The 21,493-nt window shown below is 38.8% G+C and overlaps 1 protein-coding gene across 8 annotated transcripts; it reads right to left on the bottom strand.

The window, feature by feature from the left end:
* Positions 1-1,384: 1,384 nt before the first annotated feature.
* On the bottom strand, positions 1,385-21,392 carry PREPL (prolyl endopeptidase like). Of its 8 annotated transcripts, none has more exons than XM_065631756.1 (15): positions 21,187-21,291; positions 20,310-20,418; positions 17,389-17,586; positions 16,797-16,863; positions 15,938-16,144; positions 13,811-13,934; positions 11,181-11,397; positions 10,440-10,625; positions 8,772-8,975; positions 7,855-8,030; positions 6,255-6,471; positions 5,916-6,065; positions 3,933-4,059; positions 2,796-2,878; positions 1,385-1,624 (listed from the first exon to the last, which is right to left on the bottom strand). In XM_065631756.1, the coding sequence occupies exons 2-15, from the start codon at positions 20,412-20,414 to the stop codon at positions 1,544-1,546; spliced, it is 2,142 nt and encodes a 713-aa protein (XP_065487828.1). In that variant the 5' UTR covers positions 20,415-20,418; positions 21,187-21,291; the 3' UTR covers positions 1,385-1,543. The 8 variants fall into 8 exon arrangements, with proteins under 8 accessions (XP_065487828.1, XP_065487827.1, XP_065487829.1 ...); XM_065631755.1 differs by lacking the exon at positions 21,187-21,291 and adding an exon at positions 21,078-21,178; XM_065631751.1 differs by lacking the exon at positions 21,187-21,291 and adding an exon at positions 21,302-21,392 and having other exon boundaries at positions 1,386-1,624; positions 20,310-20,552.
* Positions 21,393-21,493: the final 101 nt, after the last annotated feature.

Raw genomic sequence — 21,493 nt, 5'->3', positions numbered from 1 at the left:
TGCATCTATATTAGTGATTAGAAGTATGGTGTAAACCCTCCCTTAGGGTCTCTGGAGAAGAATATTAAACCTGTCCTAAAAAACTGTCCTGTTTACATGTGTGTACTTTTGTGAGGAAAGAAAACAGTTGCTTTCCCTTACAGGTGCTAGTCATTTAAGAGCTGCTGTGGGATCCAAAGCCTGTGGCAGTTCATAGTAACTCTTTAGAAGCCTGTAGATTGGTAAAACTTATTCTAAAGGGGTGGCTCTATATTCATTAAAACAGGTAAAAGCAAGCAAGACTAATATATTAAGTGGTGATGGCTTATCTCTGGTCTCAACTCTAATAGCTCTGATTATCCTCAGAGTCAGTAAGAAAAAGAACAAAATATAGCTAGTATGTCGAATTCTGCACTCAGGACTGTATTTCCAATTGAGTCTCCCTCTCCGCACTGAGTTAAACACATTTGCACTCTCTCATTTCTTTTTCTACCCCAGGTTGAGGTGAGGTGTGCATGTATTAGTCCAGAGTAAGCAACTGAAACAATTCTACTCAATGTCACACTTGTTCACATGCTTTGATTTCCATTTGGTGCACCTACAGTGGCTTATGTGACACAAAAGGAGACAACAAGCATTTGACTTGGTGCAGTCTGTTTTGGACACAGGGGTGATCTGGGGGGAACTCTGTTTTGGATTGAGGACCTTATAGCCAGATGGTGTATTTTCCACCAACTGCTTGTACCAGTTACTAGGAGCGCACCATGCATCTACCTTAACAAGCAATGTGTGGCTGTTTCGTACCTTGCTCGGAGGTTGGCTAAGCCATGAATCAGGTTGCTTTAGTGGGGGCATTTTTTTTGTTTTATCCTCTGGAGAGACTCTGGCATCTCCTTCTGGAGCATTCGTCTTGTCTTCCACAGGGACTCTGGTGCCTCCTTTTTAAGATTACCATGCTAGTTAAGGTAACTGCAAGATTTTGAATCTATAAAAGAGTTCTGCTAAAATTCTTGTTCTTGAGACTCCATTTCTTCTTGGCAGTTTGTTCGATCCCACCATATGATCAGTATACTATGGCTGCTGTATAGGAAGGGCAACAGTCGTCATCACCTACATATAGGAATTAGTTTTAGAAGACCCTAGTGAGACTCTAAATTAAATACTTAAGTTTTAATGCTTTGTGTAAAATGTGGTCTTGGAAGAGAGGGCCTAGACTGGAAAGGCTGCTTGTACAAAATGCTTGAACTTCATGTGTTTTTTAGCGTTTAAGCACCAACCGCTGTGCTTCAGCTCCACTCGCACAGTGCTGCACTGCTTGCTTATGTGACCAGAACTATACCGAAGAAATTGAATAATGCAAGCAGCTACTTCTGTAATGTCTGGCAGGGGAGAAATTCAGCTCTTAAGTTGTATAAGGTAATGCCACACGCAACTTTGAATTTCTTGTCTGCTTGTGCCTATAAAGCAGGAATCCAAGAGGAGAGATCCTCTGGAGAAGGTGTTTGCTTTTCATATAAATAAAAATCTGACCCAAAGTTCTTCAGGTGGTCAATGTGTTTATTAGCTACTTGCAGGTTTTCCCATGATGTTGGAGATGGCATACTTCCTCAAGTTCTTTGTTCAGAAAAGCAAGGTGTCTTGCCACCTGAAATCATGAAAATTTTTTATTACAAAATAAAATTCTTTGCACTATAAGCCTTCAGGTTCTTGCACAGGTATTCTCGTCTTCTTCCTGAAAGAATTCACTTTGAGAATAACTGCCACAACCAGCAAATAACAGTTGCTACAACTTGTTAAAATTACCAGTAATAAAATTAGTATCTAACTGCGACAGCCCGAGACATCAATAACAACATGGCAGGTCTTGGCAGTATGTTGCTTTTAGCATGCACACTTGTACATAGTGTGAAATGTTGAAACCAAATTCTAGTAGCGTCCTTTGAGAGTGCAGCTCATACACTTCAAAATGTAAAGATCAAACCCATCACGTATGTTTTACTCATGAGGATGATGGGAGTAAATAGCAAGTATGACGATTTTGAGCACTTAATACTCTCCAGTGCAAGACTTTTCCCACTGGAACAATGTTTTGCACAACTTAGAACCTTTCATTCAAAGCTCTTGGCACATTACAGTGGGAGTTTAATACTATTTTGAGGCTTGTGGTACAATGAGGTTCAATGATCTGGCGCTCTGTCACTGGCATTCTTATCTATATAAATATATAAAGGTAGGTGATAGGACAAGGGGTAACAGTTTTAATCTAAAGTAGGAAGATTCAGGGTAGGCATGCGGAAGAAATTTTTTACAATGAGGGTGGTAAAATACTGGTTGCCCAGAGCAGTGGTAGGTGCCTCATCCCTGGAGACATTCCAGGCCAGGCTGGATGGGGCTCTGAGCAACCTGATCTAGTTGAAGGTGTCCCTGCTCATGGCAGGGGGGATGGACTAGATGACCTTTGAAGGTCCTTACAACCCAAACTATTCTATGATAAAAAACTGCTGGTTTTATATATATATATGTATATATATATATATATATATATATATAAAAAACCATCAGATGCTCCTGCAATGTGTATAAAAGGTTGCAAGAGCAACCTTGATTCCACCAATTGTTATTTCTTTGTTTTGCATGGATTTTGTTTGATTAGTTATTTTGGTGGTGGTTGTTGGTTTGCTTGTTTGCTTTTTGGTTTTTGTGGGGGTTTTTTTGTTTGTGTTTTTTTGGTGTGTGTGTGTGTGTTGTTTTTTTTTTCTTCTTTTAATACTTCAAACTCCAAGCTGTTATGGATGTGTGCAATAAAGGGAACATACCTCATTCAGTGAATCCTCCCAAGACGAATCACAGTGACTGCCACTTGCCTGGATGTCTAAGATGATATTAGGGATCCGATTTCCTGGAACAATGAAGCTAGCGATCACTTGATATTGAATGAACGAAGAAAAAGTGGGCATGTGAGTTATTAAGGGATAGATAATTCTGCCTTCTGTCCTGACAGAATTTCTGTTGTTCCTTAATAAAAATGAAAAGAATCATATAGGGGCTTGCTGGACGAACTATTTGTATTTCTATTAACTACATATTTGAAAAACATTTATATATTTAATGTGTTTGTTCTCCCTCTAAGGCTTTTTCAAAGACATGCTTTCTTCTTTCTGAGCAAAGACTGCAGCAGCAATTGCCTCATCTGCTATCCTTTCTCAACCATTGCACTTATGCTGCTAGCAGAGAAGGGGCATAATGAAATTTAGAAAAACTAATTCAAAATCTATTTTGGTATTGACAGTAAATGCCTATCCCCAGATTAGATGGTACTAGAAAATAAAAAGGCTTGAATGTACCTTTTGCTGGAAGCAGTCCCAAAGCTAGTGTTAAGTTTCAGGTATAAAAGTGTCTGTGCCTTGGCATTGTTGTTATTGTGACTTGGACTAACACCTGCAGTTTTAGCAAAATGGGAAGAGTAGGTGTCTATAGAGCAGCAAAAATAAAGATTTTTATCCATGTGTTGTTGAGAGCTGCAGTCAGACTGTATCGGTAGCTGGATTAGACAGTGGGGGTTCACCTGGCCCTGTCCAACTGTTGCCATATGTTGAGGCCTGGGAAAGGCTGCGCCCAACTCTTATTCCTCCAGTCTTCATTGTTTTTCATCTCAGAGGGCTTCCCAAGCCTCTTGTGGTTTGTCACTATTAATATTCAACACACGTGGGTTTAACTGTTTCCAGGCAGGTGTACAACACAGAGACATCTGGTCCCTCCTAAGGCTCTGGAAAGTACATCTGAGAAGCTGAGGTTTATCTGTTTGTCAGTATGACCGCTTGTCTCGTCTTTGCAGAAAACGGAAATTACTTCGGAGCTTTAGATGCTGGATCATATTGTACAAATGAATACATTTAGGGAGGAGTCAGCCTCTGTGATGTTTAATTACATGACTATAATTTTCTTACTCTTACCGTTCTGACTTGTTCTGCTGGCATAATCTAGTGCAGCCTTCCTCAGTTTCTGAACATATCGCAAAACTCCTGTCAGCGGTATCCGTTGATCATTTTCATATGCCGTGATAAAAACTGAAGGATAAGGCTGAGATTAAAAACCAAAATCAGTTAAAACACTTGACATCTGATTTTTCTCATAAAATAACAAATTCTTCTCTGTTTACCTTAGTGTACTACTTGTTATGGTTTATCTAAAAATCACATCTATTACATAATTATCTGCTCTTAAAAAAGTAATTTTGTCACTCTAACTGCAAAAAGTATTTTGGTCTGAAAAATTACTTCATATTAGGGATCATGTACTTGCAAAAAAGTAATTAAAAAACTCCTCTCCCCACTCAAAGCTCTACCAGTGCTATTCAATATATTCATCAGTGACTTGGATGAGGGACTAGAGCACACTGTCAGCAAGTTTGCTGATGACACCAAGCTGGGAGGGGTGGCTGACATGCCAGAAGGCTGTGCTGCCATCCAGAGACCTGGACAGGCCGGAGAGCTGGGCAAGGAAAAATTTAATGAAATATAACAGGGGAAAATGTAGAGTCTTGCATCTGGGCAGGAACAACCCCAGGTTCCAGTATAGGTTGGGGAATGACCTATTAGAGAGCAGTGTAGGGGAAAGGGACCTGGGGGTCCTGGTGGACAGCAGGATGGCCATGAGCCAGCACTGTGCCCTTGTGGCCAAGAAGGCCAATGGCATCCTGGGGTGTATTAGAAGCGGGGTGGTTAGTAGGTCGAGAGAGGTACTCCTGCCCCGCTACTCTGCCCTGGTGAGACCGCATCTGGAATATTGTGTCCAGTTCTGGGCCCCTCAGTTCAAGAAGGACAGGGAACTGCTGGAGAGAGTCCAGCGCAGGGCAACCAAGATGATGGAGTGGAGCATCTCCCTTATGAGGAAAGGCTGAGGGAGCTGGGTCTCTTTAGCTTGGAGAAGACTGAGGGGTGACCTCATTAATGTTTATAAATATATAAAGGGTGGGTGTCACAAGGATGGAGCCAGGCTCTTCTCAGTGACAACCAATGCAACAGATACAAACTGGAACACAGGAGGTTCCACTTAAATTTGAGAAGAAACTTCTCAGTGAGGGTGACAGAACACTGGAACAGGCTGCCCAGGGAGGTTGTGGAGTCATCTTCTCTGAAGACATTCAAAACCCGCCTGGACGCCTTCCTGTGTAACCTCATCTGGGTGTTCCTGCTCTGGCAGGGGGATTGGACTAGATGATCTTTCGAGGTTCCTTCGAATCCCTAATGTTCTGTGATTCTGTGATGTCTGCTTGCTGATGGTTACAAAAAAAGGGGAGTAATAACACAGAATGGTTCACCCTGGAACAGTAGTTGAGTTTTGCAATCTTTTGCAATCTTTCTATGCATAAGAAGTATTTATTTTTATATAGTATGCAACACAGCTAACGCATTACTTCAAATAAAGAAAGAATTCCTCCGAGATGACACTGTCAAAGCTATAGCTCCTTTTCCATTTCATTGTTTGCCTCTGAAAAGATGTTTAATCCGTGGAAACACCTCCTTCCTCCTGCAACAAGCTCTGCAAAAACCAGTAGAACAACAGAAACGCCCACAAAAGGAGAAAGTATTTTACATGTTGATGTTTGTTATATGATAGAATAATCTATTATTTCCTGGCAGTCCTATAACAAAAGCAGTTTTTGAAATCTATTGATTATTTACAAGAAGGTGTTTGGTTAATTTCAGCACTCAAGACTCCAAATATTGCTAAGATTACTTAGGAAATCGTTTATATTTGTATTGATTATTCATTTTAACACAAAGCAGCAGCTAAGACAATTCTAAAATACTGGGGTTTAAAGGACTGAAAAGGTAAAATACACTTTTTTCTTTTAAATTCCAGTTATCCGCTGTTTTCTTATAAATTGCTATACTTTATTACTGTAGTTTTCCAGACAGAAAGCATAGTTTTACCTGTGGCTTAATATTCTGGTATGGACAATAGCTTTTGATAAACTTCATACATTTTTCATCTGCTAATGGATCTCCCCATTCTTCCTGTTCTTCAATTGTCAGTGGGAGATGAGTTTTCCTCATTGTATTTAGAACATCTACAAAAGGAGCCTTAGAAGTTATTAAAAAAAAAAAAGTTAGCAAATAGGACACAGGACCTCAAATGCCTTGGTCAAGGTTTTCTCAAACAAATGAGGAAAGTGAATTCTGAAATGGAATGTTTCCAGTTCTGAAACTGGTAGAATGAAATGGAAAATACAGTTCAAAATCATATTCCATAAAAGGTCTACAGCACCTCACCTGTAAAACCACGGCTCTGATAAGTTCTGGATCAGTGTTGCACAGGGCTCCTGCAAGAACTCCTCCAGCACTGGCAGCTGCTAGTGCTGTGTATTTTGGTTGAGAAAATCGTCGTTGGTGCAGCAGCCTGATGCAAGCCCTCAGGTCATGGAGACCGTTGAGTTTATTATGCTGACATCCATCTCTGTGCCAGCAAAGGCCAAGCTCTCCTCCACCCCTGAAATTTAAAGCAATTCAAGCTGGAGACTCTTTGGAAAACTTTACACGGCAAAGCTTCAGATAATAAAAGGAGAACAGCAGCCACAGGGCTGCAAAAACATAGTTTGCCTTCCCAGTTAACTCTTCTCTATTCTTTATGGCTAAAATACACAACATGCAAACGAAAAAAATCCATGCGTGATGACTGGTGAAAATCCCAACTCCATGCTCTTGTGTGCTCCTGTCCTGCTACTCACAGGATAAGCACCACCTTAGGAAATGGCACTGTCACTGTAGGCAATACAAAATCAGACACTAATGTTATCTTTTTATACGGGAAACTATTAAAATATTGCCAATACTTATATCACTAACAGTAAGCATTTATTAAAAATAGTAAAATAGTCTTTCTCTGCTCCACACTGAGATTCGCGGGATTTGTCTCCTGCATTGCTTAAATTCTGAGAATGTTTTGTTTTTTAATTTTTTCTAGTTTGTGAATTTCAAATACTATTTTTAATACAGAATTTAAAAAATTATTTATATTACTTTCTACACAACCGCAGTTTTGGTTCTAAGCTGCCTGAAGTTTCCTTATTCAGGTTTCAAATTAATTAGCTGAGAGGTCTGCCAAAATGCTTCATCTTTGGATAAAGAATCCATCTTCATCTAGGACTGACTTGCATCTTAATATCCTTAGAGGGGTGGGAGGAAGAACAGCAGACTGAATACATTTGTATGCTGAATTTGTTTTGGAACTGGTATTTCAAACAATTGCTCATTCTCCCCCTTCCTTCCCCTCCCCAAAGTGATTCTTTTGTTATCTTCTTTACCTCCTGAATTATTATCTCAATGAAAACATGAAGCTCATTGTACATAGTGGTTTTATAAAACTAGTAGATTTGTAGCTAAACTGGAGACAAGATGATTTAGCCAATAAAAGAACATGAGGTGCAGGTTAAATGCTTAGTTTTTGCTGTAGAAGGCAAATGGCTTTCAGAAGACACAGACTGAACATTTGTACACAATGCTCTCAGAAAGAGAGGGAGGTAGAGTGTCATTGCAATTTGGATGTGTTATCAAAATTTTTCTTGAGTAAAGATGAGACAAAAAGTAATGAGACTCCAAAGGATTACACGTTACATACAACTATCTTGATGGTTTAAAAAACCTAAATGCAGTATGTGGTTTTGAAAGTGTAATTTTTTTTTTCCTGAGGTAAATTTATTTTTCTGTTAAAAACTACTTTCAAAAAAATCTATAAAGAGATGGAAGTGTAAAGCATGAAGAATTAGGTATAGCTGCACGAAAAAATTATTTCTGTACCTTTTCAGTTGCATATCAATAAACATCTGTATATCCCACAGATCAAAATCTTAATTCCATTTTTTATTTTACTTACCTAACATGGCAATACGCTAATATCCAGCCCTCTTCAATTAACATCAGCTTCTCTTCTTTAAAGCTCATGTTCAAATCTATGCCATAAGCTCCATATACGTGAACTAGAAGTGGTTTCCTGTGTAGCTCTTTAGAATTCATATTATGAAAAACTGTAATTGGCACTAAAGTTTCATCCTGGAAATGAAGGAGTATTTTACAATAAAGAACATTTCAGAAATCTCAATGACACATGGCAATGAAAACGTCAATTATTTATTTTAAAATGTGTTTTTTTGATTACAGTAATTTTTTTCACTTAGAACGTACAAAGCACTCTTGAAAAATAAAGCGAGATACTGAACCTCTGCTGTGTAGGCTTACAGATGCAGAGTATAAAATTCAGTTAAGTGCAACACCTGAGGAGTTTTTAAACTATCAAAGCACCCAAGTCTTCCTTCCCCCTTTAACACCAAGAAAATCTATTATTAACAAAATAGTTTACCACTTGCTGCAGCACAAACTCTTTATTAACATCTCCAATTTTTTAAACTCGGGCTGTTAAAACTTTCCTTTCCTGATCTATACTGTGCAGCTGGTTGCAGGGTGTTCTTTTCACCAGCTGGTATCTTTTTCATTTATGATGGAGTATGATACCATACATCAACTGGCAATTCTAAGTTATACTATACTAAGATTCTTGACTCACCATGTACTGTTATCTCCTCTAGCACCCCCAAGTTAATGGAAAAAAAGTCTTATCACGACTCTTTCTTGTTCTTCTCTACAGCACTGAAGAAAACACCCACTGTTTAGTAACTACTGCACCAACTGCTCTTTACATTTTTTGATCTCTATTCCCTGCCAAATGCATTTTTAAAATAGGTGGGAGGAAGGGAAGAATAAAGGGAATGGGAAAAGGACTGAAAAAAATCTTACCTTGCTTTTAGCTAGTAAACGTGTAGCGTGACAATTCGTAATAATTGGTACCTCTTGCACAGCTTGTTCAATGAGATTATTTTGTTTAAATGAATATGCAAAACGCTTAGGGGGGTGTACTGGGGAGCTGAGCTGAAAATAGCAAGTGCTGGTCGTATGTTCAGGATGAGATTCCAATTCAAATTCACAGGCCCACGTAGGTAGCTGAGAAAATACGGCATTTCAAGTGAGACCCTTCCACTGCTTCTGTAAATTTTGCCTAGTGTGTCCTTCAGAGGAAAAGATTTTGAATATCAAGCTAATTATCTTCAGTTTGTATGTACCACAATCTGTGTTTCTTTCAAATTCAGAAATGAAACAGTCAAAAAGTAGAAGACTTTGGTGAACTTTTCGCTTCAGGCCATTGGAACAAAGTTCAACAATGTAATAAAAAAGAAAAATCCAAATTCAGTTTAAAATGGGCATTAGTTGCAGGGTCTTTTTTTTAAATTAAAACATTCTTTGAAATGCTTCTGCATTATTTTTTATTTTTTAGATCCTATTTCCCCTCTGATTTCCAGTCCTGCTTCGACATGTTACACAGCCAAGTCCATGTCAGTTGTTAGGCTTTTGCTGTGAGTTAGCTCAGTAATGCTAAGCCACTAAAAACCCCTGCCTCTTAACTTTGTTCCTGGTGCCAGCCATTGTGAAGAACAAAACCTTTTCCTGGCACATTCACCCTCAGACACTTACTGCTATTATATTTAAGATTTTTAACTCTGCTAAGAATAAAAGAAATCATGATTCATTCTTTGAGAGCAGCAGGGACATAGTCTAACCCTCTGCCAGGCCACTACTTACTTGAGTTAGGTTGCTAGAGCCTTCTGAAATGGCAGCAAAAGTCCAAGTTCTCTAGAGTAACTGCAGATCCTTTCTGAATAAATAAACTACAACCATTTTCAAAAATGAAGGTTTCAGAGACCACATAGTGTACTTTGTTGAAAACCTTTTTCTGTAGCAGTTTTACAGAATGCATCATTGGTAGCTTGTTGCAATAAACTTGTCAGTAGTTCAGATTGTATTTTTGAGGCAAACAGATCAATTAAATTTCTTTGTCTGAATGGTCTCCAGAAATCATGGCTTTAATTGAATCACTTTGGTTTTAATCCACAAGTATTTAGCAACAACTACAAAAGGAAATAAATACTTTGTACAAATTGTACTGCAGTATCGATTCTTCCCATTTAATATGGGACAGTGTCCATGTTTGTCCATGTTTCTAATATTTCTTCTGTGGCAGAGCCAGGCTTATTTCCTTGCTTGCACTGATGAGTGTAACCAAAACCAGGCCCAGTAAAACTAAGTAGAGTGTTTAGGGAATCAAGTCCTATTTTACATTAGAAATCAGCTGTAAAGAGCCCGACTGTAACAAGCTGAATAAGGATAACTGCACTCTAACTGCTCAGATAACTGCTCTCTAACTTTCTAAGTGCTGCAATAAGCCACCCCATGAAATCCTGAAGAACAGCCACAGGTAATATAATTAGTTGTAGCGACAAACTTGGCAGTATTATAGTTTGCAAACCACTTTTTTAATTGGAATTTATCTTTGCTTTCATTATAATGTTATGCTAAAAATTAAATAGTGCTGGAAAAATATTATGCTGCTTAAGCTGAGATAAAACATACCTTTATTGACTGGACTGAATGTGAGACAAAAGAAATCACATCTAAGTAAAGCTGACCGGCATTCTTCAGGAACACAATACAGTGGTCACTGAACATCTCCAAGTCTACCAGCTTGGTTTTCTCTTCCAGTGCATAAACTAACTGCCAGTTCTCCATGCCACTGGAAGCTACTGGTGCCTTCATCAACTGTAAATACAAAAATAACTTTGCATTAGTAAGACATAGTAAGAGTTACAAATGAAATGTAGAGACTTATTAATTAGTTTGTACTGAGGGGTTTTGCCTGACTAAAACCGAAGCTTTTTAAACTCCCTTTACTTTGGCAAAATAGATGAACAATTCAGCAACACTTGGTAAATTAACTTCAGTTCTTATAGATTAATCTACGGAAGATTTTCATGCAATAAGAGCTTTCAGTGTGCTCAGGAGAACTGTAGGTGGTTTGATTATATGGACTTGAGATCACCAACTTAAATTTTAATATAGAGGAAATGATTGTTAAAGCATCCTCATTCCCTGATGTTGCCAAAGGAGTTAGAATCACATTGGCATGCTACAGGTGAGACGCCACGTACTGCTATCAGTCTTTCAACCCATGCAGCTCTCTGTGTAATTCTCTTAAATTATTTCAGTAAGCTGTGAAGCACAGAATTAAAAGTCAGCCTCACTATTTCTCTGTGATCTGCAACAGGTATCTGAATGAATATGAATCCTATGAATCTTATTATCAGTTAAAATTACCTTATATTCTGCAGGTTCTCCGTATGTAGTAAGAATATATAACTCATCATTTCTGTGCTCAATGTGGTAAATGACCCCTTCTGTTCGTGCTTGTACAAGAGTAGGTAACTTAAAAGGATTTCTACAGTCAACCAGCCAAACTTCCGATGTTGTCTTGCTGTTGCTGTTGATAGTGAGAAAACGCCTATCTTTTGTGCAATGTATGTCCACAAAGAATCTGTAAGGAATAATTAACAAACAAACAAACTTAAAGTTCAGTACTATTTTTAAAATACCTTGGTTGTTTCACAATCCCGGGCTTCCATCTGCAAGGTAAGAAACAGCATGCCTGTAAGGAGGCTGGAGAAATTCCAGATTACTTGGTTCCCAAACCCACTCCTGCTGCATTTACCCTGGCATTCACAAACCCACAATCTTGTGTGTAGAACCTGAAACCTGCAAGGAAAGCAGGTCAGTTGTTACCCAACTGAATCTAGGTTTTTGCATCACTGAGATAGACTGGAAGCTCATTGATGTACATAGGCTTTAAAATTCAAGCAAAACGTAGAACTTTTTATGGAGCTCATAACCCTATTTAAAAACAAAAACAAAACAAAAAAACCCCAACCAACCAACCAACCACCACGAAAAATAAAACAAACAACCAAAACCAAACCAAACCCCATACCAAAAAACCCCCAAACAAATAAAAACCTCCACCAAAAAAAAAAGATAATTAAAATTAATAAAGGACATTGTGTGGGAACAGCAATAACAAAAGTAGGAGTTATTCTAAAGATAAATTAATAAAAAGCCTAACTGTTACTGACCTAACTTTGTCTGAAGCAAAAAAGTCAAAAAAAAAAAGTACAGAGGCCTACATGAGACAAGATGGACAGTGTTGCAGTGATAAAGCTGGAAACTAGGAACTGGTTTTGGAACTATCTAAGAAACTAGGAACTACCTATCAGTTTTAAATGCTTCTAAAATATAGAAACAGAAAACAGAACAATAACCAATGGCTGGTACTAATGTTAGACAAGTTCAGGCTGAAATTCAGATTCAAATTTCTATTAGTCATCCTAATTAACTGGGATGTCACAGCGTGGGACATAGCAGTTTCTTTGGCATTTTGAATCTTTACGAATGTAAACCAGCAAAACTGTCCAACACAAAGATTCAGAAGATTTGATCAAGAAATTGAAGGGTTGAGTACCGTAATCTGCATTATATAGATCAGATGCACAACTGCAATAATGACCCTCTAGACTTCAAAATACTTGACTGGAGAAAGAAAGGATGCTTTACGTAACATTTTCAGTGTCTTTAATTATTTGCAGGTGGAGGAACTCCAATTTTTTTGGTACTATTGTTTTTTCTAATTGCACTCTCTTGACATCTTTAGGAGGACAGGCACAGCGGGGGATCCAAAGTCTGCAAGGAATCGGCCTCCTGCCCCTCTAATACACACAAATGTGGTGAGACCGCGGCACCACATTCAGTAGAGATTCCAACAGTTCGGCTCTGCTGACCTTATCTCTGAGAGTCAAGCTGAAATGCAGGTTACACTTCTCCACAAGGACTTTGACCTTGATACCTTGATATTATTTTTTTTTTGGTCTTTGTTGTTGTTTTTTGTGGGTTTTTTGTGGTTTTTTTTTTTGTTGTTAAGGAAGTAAAGAAATTTTCAGCTTCTAGGAAAAAAAAATATTTGATTCCACCTAAAAGAGCTGGTGAGATGTAGAATGGAACTGCTCAACAGCAATATAAAAGAACGTCTTGCTGTCTCTGAACAAGTGAGTTCAGTTATGAGCTACAATAGCACATGAACCTTTAGAGTAAGTTTCTAGTATATTTACTGTAATGACTATGACCTTCAGAATTATGCCAACAGTTTCCCTGTGGGGAAGTGTCAGGTCAATGCAACTTGATTTTCCAAAAGTATGCATCAAATGCAGCTGGAACAAAAGGATCTTATTTACTGCATCTCAACTGCAGATTTTTTTTTAATAAAATATAATTGAAATTTCTTTACTGCATATGTAACTTAAGAATAATTGCAAATATTTATGGAATGCTGTATAAATCTACTACATGCTACATGGCTAAAAAACTAGTTCTGCAGTCAATTTAGCAAGAGCCTTCTTGTATTCTTAAACCACTGCTTGACGAAAGGTTATTGAGAGGGTATTCAGTCAACAATAGTTCTGTCTCTGTGAATGCTGTAATGATTTTGCTCATCCATTACCCAGAGCAAAGATTAGCCTGAACTTCTATGTTTTTTAAAAGATGTATCAGACATCAATAGCAGAGAAAACAAAATGAAATCCACAGTCTGATTTACCCTGTATGAAACTGTCACACATTCATTAAAGGACACCCTGACCTGCAACTGACCTTGACATTTATAAACTCAGCTGAACTCATGAGGTAAGAAAGCAAAGTTAAATCTCTGTTGATCACATATCAAGAGGAGAAGAGAGCACATTCCCAGACTGCATAAGGCACTCATGACAGCAGAACACAACTTAAAAATGCCTTTTACCATTTGGAATACAATACAGATGAATTTGTTTCTCAAACCAGTCGTATTTTCATATAAAATATTCTAAAATATGTAAAGGACTTGTTATATTTTAGATAAGTATTACCTTGCATCTTGTTCTGTATAAACTAACATGGTATGTTTCTGATTAGTGAAAGTGGTCATTAACACATCCTGACATTTAAGGTTCTTCTGACTTGTGTAATACAGAACATCATTTGTAGCCCATTCTGTAAAAAAAAACAAAGGCACATCAAATTTCGAATGGTATATACTATTACAGAGAGAAAACAGAGCTCCAAGAACACTGGACCCAATGCTGAAAAAGGCAGGTTTGCAGCTGATATGGAACTGAGGACAGCACTTCTATATCCCAGAGGCTGGGGTAAGCCACAAAAAGATGTTTCTCCATGTTTTCTCTGAATCCCACAGAACAAGAACCTCGTAATATATTAAAAAAAATAAATAAAAAGCAGAGGACAATGTTCCAGGGTCCAGTAAGAGGAAGCTCTTGACCCTGTGGGAGTTCTGGAGGTAACAGGAAAATAGATCTGTGACTGTTTAAAACTGAGCAGAGAAACAGAGGGTTACAGGGAGTCAGTGAGATAATAAAGAGCATATGAGCTCTGCACCGCTGCATGTGACTGCAGGCAAACCATCTGGAGAAAAGACATGATGCATGTGCCCCATGGGTACCGCTGAGATAAAAATTCTCCAGTTTTCTATGCTTGTATATGTGTTCACCAACAGTAGAAATGTATACAGGAACCTCCCTATTCTGAAGTTTAGTAATCTGACTGATCCAGCTAAATTACTGCTATCTCTGCTGCTCCTACAGCCACCAGAATGATGTTTAATACATATGCTTTAAAAAGTCATTGTGTATGCATAAATACTGATTTTCAGTACAAAACCTGAGGAATTACCACACTGAAGTAATGCCAACAATTTGCTATCTGAACAGCAACATGGCTTCACGGTGCGCAGATAGCTGGGGGTTCACTCTGAAGACAAGCCTTTTGAAGGGAAACCCAAGTTCTTCCATAGCCTGGTGTTTAGAAAAGCACAGATGGAAATTTTCAAGAACTTCCATTAGTCTGCCTGCTATTGCATATCATGCAATACAAGCATACACTTTGCAAGTGGCCGTAAGACCCGATTCTCTTGTTCACCTCTGTATCTCACACCTAAGTAAGTCTACCAAATGGGTGTAATCTCTACCATTCTGATAGTCATTTTTTGTACTCTTACTATCTGCCAGAATCTTTCACACCTATGTAGGCAACAAGGAGCTCGTTTCTTAAATGTACTGGTTCTTCTAGACAAATCTAGATAGATGCTCAAATCAAGTATAGTGTTACTGGCAAATCTGCAGGCCTAGTTTTCAATGGGCATTATAAACTTCAGTTGTGCCAATGCTTACAAAATTAAATGCTTGCTAGTCTTCATTTGCGTAACTAGGATGTTTTCCCTATGGTATTTTTGGCCTGCCCAGGCAAATTGCTTACTGTGCTACATATACTTGATGACATGTAAAAACATAATCCAGAATACAGGATGCAGAACATTGCATACACACTACTACACTCTTGTTAGTATATTCTTTAACATACTATTAAAAAAAAAAAATTCCTGTTCACTTCAGCTTACCTCTGCTTATTTTAACAGCAATGTAAAGCTCTGTAATCTATTCTGAAAAAAACTGACTCAAGGCCTGGCTGACTTCTTTGGGCTCTGGATTGTCACCCACGCTGAGTCCAGTTCAAATTCCAGCCAATACTTAGTAGCAGGTAGCACTTGTACACTTTTCAGCAAAGTGAAATGCCTACAGCTATCAGTGACTTCAGGTGTGGCTCTAGGGGTTTCATAACTAGAACATTTCTCAATAAAATCTTTATATTGCAGTTATGACAGTAAATTTGTAAAGCAGCATATTGAATTAAACGAAAATGATGATATCCATGACTGTTCAAACACATATAAATGCTTGCTTGTACAATGAAGGAAAACTCGTACGATGAAAGCAGCCGCTTTCACCCACATCAGATAACTTGTAATCATGCAGTGTGGAAGAAATCTTAAATAAGAAACAATTCAACAGCTATCAGGATTAAATCTAAAAATGTTGCTTCTTGATTTTTTTTTTTTTTAGTATTTTAATGTTATTTGTAGACTAACAAAAACACTGTATTGACAGCTGGTGTGATCCACGGGATATTTATAAATAACTTACCAAAACTAAATACATTAGGAATTACTTTTTCCACGACAGGAAATGGGCCTAGTTTCATAATAACACAGGTTGCCTCTTCAGAATTTTCACTTTTTAAGCTGATAGCCATGTATGTCTGATCTGGTGAAATTCTGATCTGTCGAATAAAGGCATCAGACAATCCCAGATCTTCAGTACTGAATAAAATGTCAACATTTCCTTCAGCTACTACATAAAAAAAGAGAGACAGCAAAAAATCCTGTAATTAAGGCACTGTCAAAATGAACAGTGGTTGTTAATGCCTGTATTTAACAAGTCTGCCTGCAATATTCACAAGCATAATATTATACAAGAATTTATTAACACCAAATATTTGTCTTGCAAGATATTTGCAAATGCACTTTGTAAAAATAAACAAAAAAATGACAGTTCCAGGAAAAAAAAAGTCATGTAGTTATTACTAAAAATATGTTAAAAGTATTGGCTTATAGTAGATGTATTAAATTTTAAAGCTCATATACCTAAAGCACAGTTGTTCTTACTGAATACAATTAGTAAATTTTTTTCTTCTACCCCCTCAGAAATAAAGAAGCATGAATGTACTTTTCCTTTTTCAAAATGTTAAGTTAGGGCTCTGAAAAAAGTGACTTCTCTCTTTCCTCTCCAGTAACTTGCCTTAGTATCAATATATACTATTCCCTAACTCTATTCAGCTCAACTTTTCAGATTCAGGATTCTAGAACTAATCAATCATTAAAGAATTTTATAACAGTATCTTTGGTTTAGTTATTTTAAGAAACAAAGCAATTAAACTTTTAATATAAGGAAAGTGCATTAAGTGATACATGTACAATACATGCTATGAAGAGAAATCCCTTACCATCATCTGCTTTTGAAAGAAATATGCAGCCATTCTCTTCAAAGTACACATTCTCTCCAAACCTGATCTGTTCAATACAAAACAAATATGTTTCAAGTCCAACATATAGTTAAGACAGTTTCCTTAGAATCCCTATATTCAATCATTGTTCTGCAGAACACAATTGTAACATACACAAATGACAGAATACAGCACATATATTTGAGGCTAAAGAAGGAATCGCATGCACCAGAATGGTTCTTTCAAAGTTAGGGTACTTCAGCTACCTATACCTGCTCTAAATTTAACAAAAGGCTCAGATCGCCTGCACTTACTCCTAGAACTCAAAGTGTCTTGTATTCTTTATCAACAAGTCAGATGATTATTGTGTCTTTACTTGCTTTTGCCTATGGCGAAATTAAGGTAAATACACTATTGTAACAGGTACAAGCTGTCCTAAATACACGCTGTTACTATCCACAACATTAAAATATTCAAAATTCGAAACTACAACCATAAAATAGCCAGTAACGCAGCATTTTATGGCAGGAATGGCTTACTGCCTTTTATTTGTACTCGGTAATGAGCAATGTCTGTATTCTTTGCTACTTACCCTTGGGCTTCGCAAATTGAATGTATACTTGTTGTGCAATTCTTCTATTTTTTCCTTGATTCTTTTTGTCATAGCTTTGTATCCTGCTGAAATGTCATTCCAGTTTTCCTGCTCTGATTTCATAAGATTCTCGTACAGCAGCTCTGATGTTGTTATGGATGCGTTTTGCTTCCTTTTGGACGGGATTTTTGTTCCTTCCTACGAAGCAAGGAAAGACAGCAATGGCTACTAGCCCACATTCTGTACTCCAATACGAATATATTGAGGCAATAGTATTTCCCAAGCTACAGATCCCAAACCATCTTTGCATTATTACAATATTAAGTGCCATTAAAAAGAAAACCCACCGTTGGAATAAGTTTCTCTTTCAATTCTTCCTGATCTTTTAGGGAAGTAGTGTCAAATGTGCTTTACCTGACACATTTATTGAGGTCTTCTCTTCAAAATTTACACTACTATTGATGTATGTTCTTAATTGATTATTTGTAAATATGTTTGTTCTTGTTCTAGAACTACTTTTAGTTATTTTTTATGGAATTCTGTTATTTTTCCTTCTTCAGAGGTGTTTTCTCGTAATTTTCCTGTCTGAAGAGTATAATTTCTCATTTCCTTTCCTAAACAACACCGCTGCCCACGCCTCTGTCTCTGTACTGAGGCGTCCTGGCAGCCTGCTCAGGTTCTTGCTCCAGCTCCACGAAAGTGTTGGTATAAATGTTCACAAGGCGCAGAATGAAGTGAAGCAGTGAACTGATACGGGTTCTGCAGCAATTTTATCAGGAATAAGCTTAAGGATCTGGTTTTCCATGATCCATGAGCAAACTACTGCTACCTGCTTGCCAACAAATTGTCTGTTCTTGCAAAAATGTTGAAAATGTGTTAAAAATGCTAGCACAATGCTACTTCTTTTTACCTGCTATAAAAATCTCATTTGGTTGAATAATAAGCTTAACAACAAATATTACACTACATAACACTACACAGATCACAGAAAGCAGCATTTTATCACATTCAGTGTATTATGTGAATGTCTCTAAACTTAAAAAGCATCATACGCTTTTTACCCCATCTTCACTTTGCATCAAGAACTGTTGGTTTGTTCCTGGTTTGTCTTCAGAAATGCAAGAGATCTAAAACGTGAATGTTCTGAGTAGACATCTGCCCCAGTTACCAAACTCCCTATGACTGTAACCACATAATTCATGAGAGCATATGACTGTTCATTACCAGTTCAGACCAATGGTTCCTCTAGCCTAGTGTCAAATCAGAACCACGAGTCAAAAAAAACCCCAACCAAACAAACATGAAAGCCCTTACAGAAGCTCTGGAGCAACTGTGTCACTGGTCAGTGTAAAGAAATTGCAGGATGTGTTAGCTGTACCATCCTCTCCCCAGTCACTGGAAAAATTGCTCTAAGAAAACATGATTTCTCAAATTAGAAGCAAACAAAAACCCCACAGTGGCCACAAACGCATACTTAGGGAAGCACAAGAATGGAACAAGCACATATGATCCTCCCCAACAAGTGTTCCCCCAGCCTTCAGTGAGTTTAGCTCAGGAATTTCCTGAGCTGAATGTGGTTTCTGAATATTTAAAAAGTCTCCTTTACATACATGTATAATCTCTCCTTGTACCTACATGAAATTTTAGCATACATGACTCATTTTGGTGAGTTCCACACTATATGATGATTTCCCTCGTTTGGTGTTTTTGTTTTTTTTTTTCCCAAGAGTTCCCATCTTGTGTATTCAGAAATATTATATAGAGCTGGTGGCGACAGTGGAGGTATACATTAGAGTTACTGTACACCTTCCTGCCTGGGGAAAAACCAATCATCTAAAAGAGCATCTAGAAAGATTCTGAGGCTAGCAAAGGATCTCGGTGACAACCAGTTCGCAAACATTTGCTCCAAAGCAAACAGGCATAGCTTCCTTTCAGGTGAAAACCACCTGTTGGTATCCTGGAACCAGCATCATGGACGAGCATTTGTACCTGTGTTGGTGAACTGCCAATGAATAAAGAGTACCACACATTCTCATCCATCTAGACATCGTATGTTCTCCTTGAAACACCTGTTTACATTTCAGACAGACTAAGGAACTGTTTAGAATGTGGTTAGAAATAGGTGCATTACAAAAAGATGATCTTAGGGTCATGCTTGAAGAAACACAGCAAACTTGAAACACTTCTAGAACAACTATACATCCATCTGAAAACATGTTTAAAATAAAACAAACCAAAACACAACCTTTTAAAACAGTACTTATACATTATGCATATAAATCAGTTTACTGGCTGTCACACTGCAATAAGCTTTTATAATAGTTTTAGGAAACTCTGTATCAGAAACTCAGGAATAGAAGACCTGAAACGATTTCAAGTTATTTTCTGACACTGTGCATGATACATCACCACCCATTTATACAATATTTATTTACAGTAATTAATCCAAGTACCTTCTAAAGTATAGTTCATCACATGTCAATAAAATTATGAGAAGTCAACAGAATATTTTAATATTTAATATGGTGCAAACCATGCCTTACTGGTCAGCACAGAAAAAGCCAGCTCACAGTGGTCAAGTTTGGAGTCATCAGCTTGGACACTTTGCCTCTACACTAGCTGATCTCTCCCTGCAGTCTTCTCCTGACACTTTACCCAAATCTCTCTGGAAGATACCAATTTTTTAAAGAAATTGCTACAGCAGGAAAATCAACCAAAATGCAACTTTACATCAACACAGTACAGGAAAGTTGAACAAGGGTGTACGTCTTGGAACGTAACTGAAATCCTAGTACTTATCTCCCTCCTATAAACCCTCTAGGAAAAATGTGTTTCCTTAACATTTGGAAAAATATGGCCAGCTTCCCCAACAGATGTGCCAAGGTGGGTGTTGACATTAAGTCTGTACTTAAACAGCATACCTTGCAGGAAAAGAATCGCCATGGCAGGATGCTTGCAGGTGACACGGTCCTGTGTGTGCATGTACTCCACGAACAGTCCAGGATGTGGCATTTTTGGGGTTTCATTTTACTATAAAGACATATTGTTTGAAGACGGTTATGCTTCGAGTAGTATTTGTCACTGAAGCTCAGCCCTTGGAGAAGATTTCGCAGCCCAGCACATGGCGTCCTAACCTTCATTTCTCAATAGTCGACCTGAAATTTCTGAAAATCCCAAACTGCTGATCATTTACACTGTGTGTGAAATAGACAAGGGCATAAACTGAAGGTAAAACTTGATCTCTTTCAAAGAAATGAGACAGATTCATTAGGAAAATCCGACGGGAAGGAACAGCAGAACTGAGTAAGTGTTACACACAGCTTGGCGTGCATATTAATCTGCTGTTACCACAAAACGTGGCTCCTGGCAGTTTACAGCTTAACTCTATTGAAACTATCAGTGAAGAGAAAGGAAGGTGCAACTGTCCGTGTTTAAATGTTGAAGTACCAAAAACCGGGAAGGTTCTGGGAAGTTTTCCCCCTCTTTATAACAATAAAATCAGTCGATCTCGGGACGGTAACACGACAGCAAGAGCTGACCCCCCCTCGCGGGAGAACGGGAAGGATCGCAGCCCCGCAGGGGCGCAAAGCCCCGCGCGTTTCACCGCCCGCGGTCCCGCACCCCCGTCCCGCCCGGGCGAGGGCCAGAGCAGCCGGCCCGGCCCCGCTCCCGCCAGCCCTGCCCCTCACCGCCGCCCGCCCGAGCACTCTCCGCGGCAGGAGGGCCCGGGGCCGCGCTCCCTCCGGCGGGGCTGCCCGGGAGAAGATGGCAGGCGGGCAGCGGCGGCTCCCGGCTCACCCGCGGGACTGCCCGTAGCCAAGATGGCGGCGGGGCGCTTTAGCCAGCACGGCTGATGCCAGCGCGGGGGCACGGTCCCGGCGCGGCTTCCTCAAGTCGCTCCCTTTTCACGTACGGTTTCGTCCCGGGACGCGGAGATCACAGGCGGCCCGTTTCGAGGCACGCTCCCGCCCCTGCGGTGTTCCTGAACAGCCGGGCGTACCCGCCGCCAGCCTGTCCCCTCAGCGCTGCCTTGGGCAGCCGTGGAACACGCTGCTGCCCTTAACAAAGATGGCCACCCACGTCCTCCCCCTCAAGCCCTAGCCGG

Source organism: Caloenas nicobarica, chromosome 3 (assembly GCF_036013445.1).
Source record: "Caloenas nicobarica isolate bCalNic1 chromosome 3, bCalNic1.hap1, whole genome shotgun sequence".
Taxonomy (NCBI): Eukaryota; Metazoa; Chordata; class Aves; order Columbiformes; family Columbidae; genus Caloenas; species Caloenas nicobarica.
Note: the sequence above shows the minus strand (reverse complement) of the source record. Positions and strands in the feature narration are given on the sequence as shown.

Excerpts from the sequence above, each read along its gene's own strand:
- PREPL (XM_065631751.1), bottom strand. The coding sequence starts at position 20,528 with ATGAAGGTTAGGACGCCATGTGCTGGGCTGCGAAATCTTCTCCAAGGG. Across the intron at positions 16,145-16,796 it reads TCTTTCAAAAGCAGATGATG|TAGCTGAAGGAAATGTTGAC; the intron begins GTAAGGGATTTC and ends TTTTTTATGTAG. Across the intron at positions 8,976-10,439 it reads ATTCAGTCCAGTCAATAAAG|CTACCTACGTGGGCCTGTGA; the intron begins GTATGTTTTATC and ends GTATTTTCTCAG.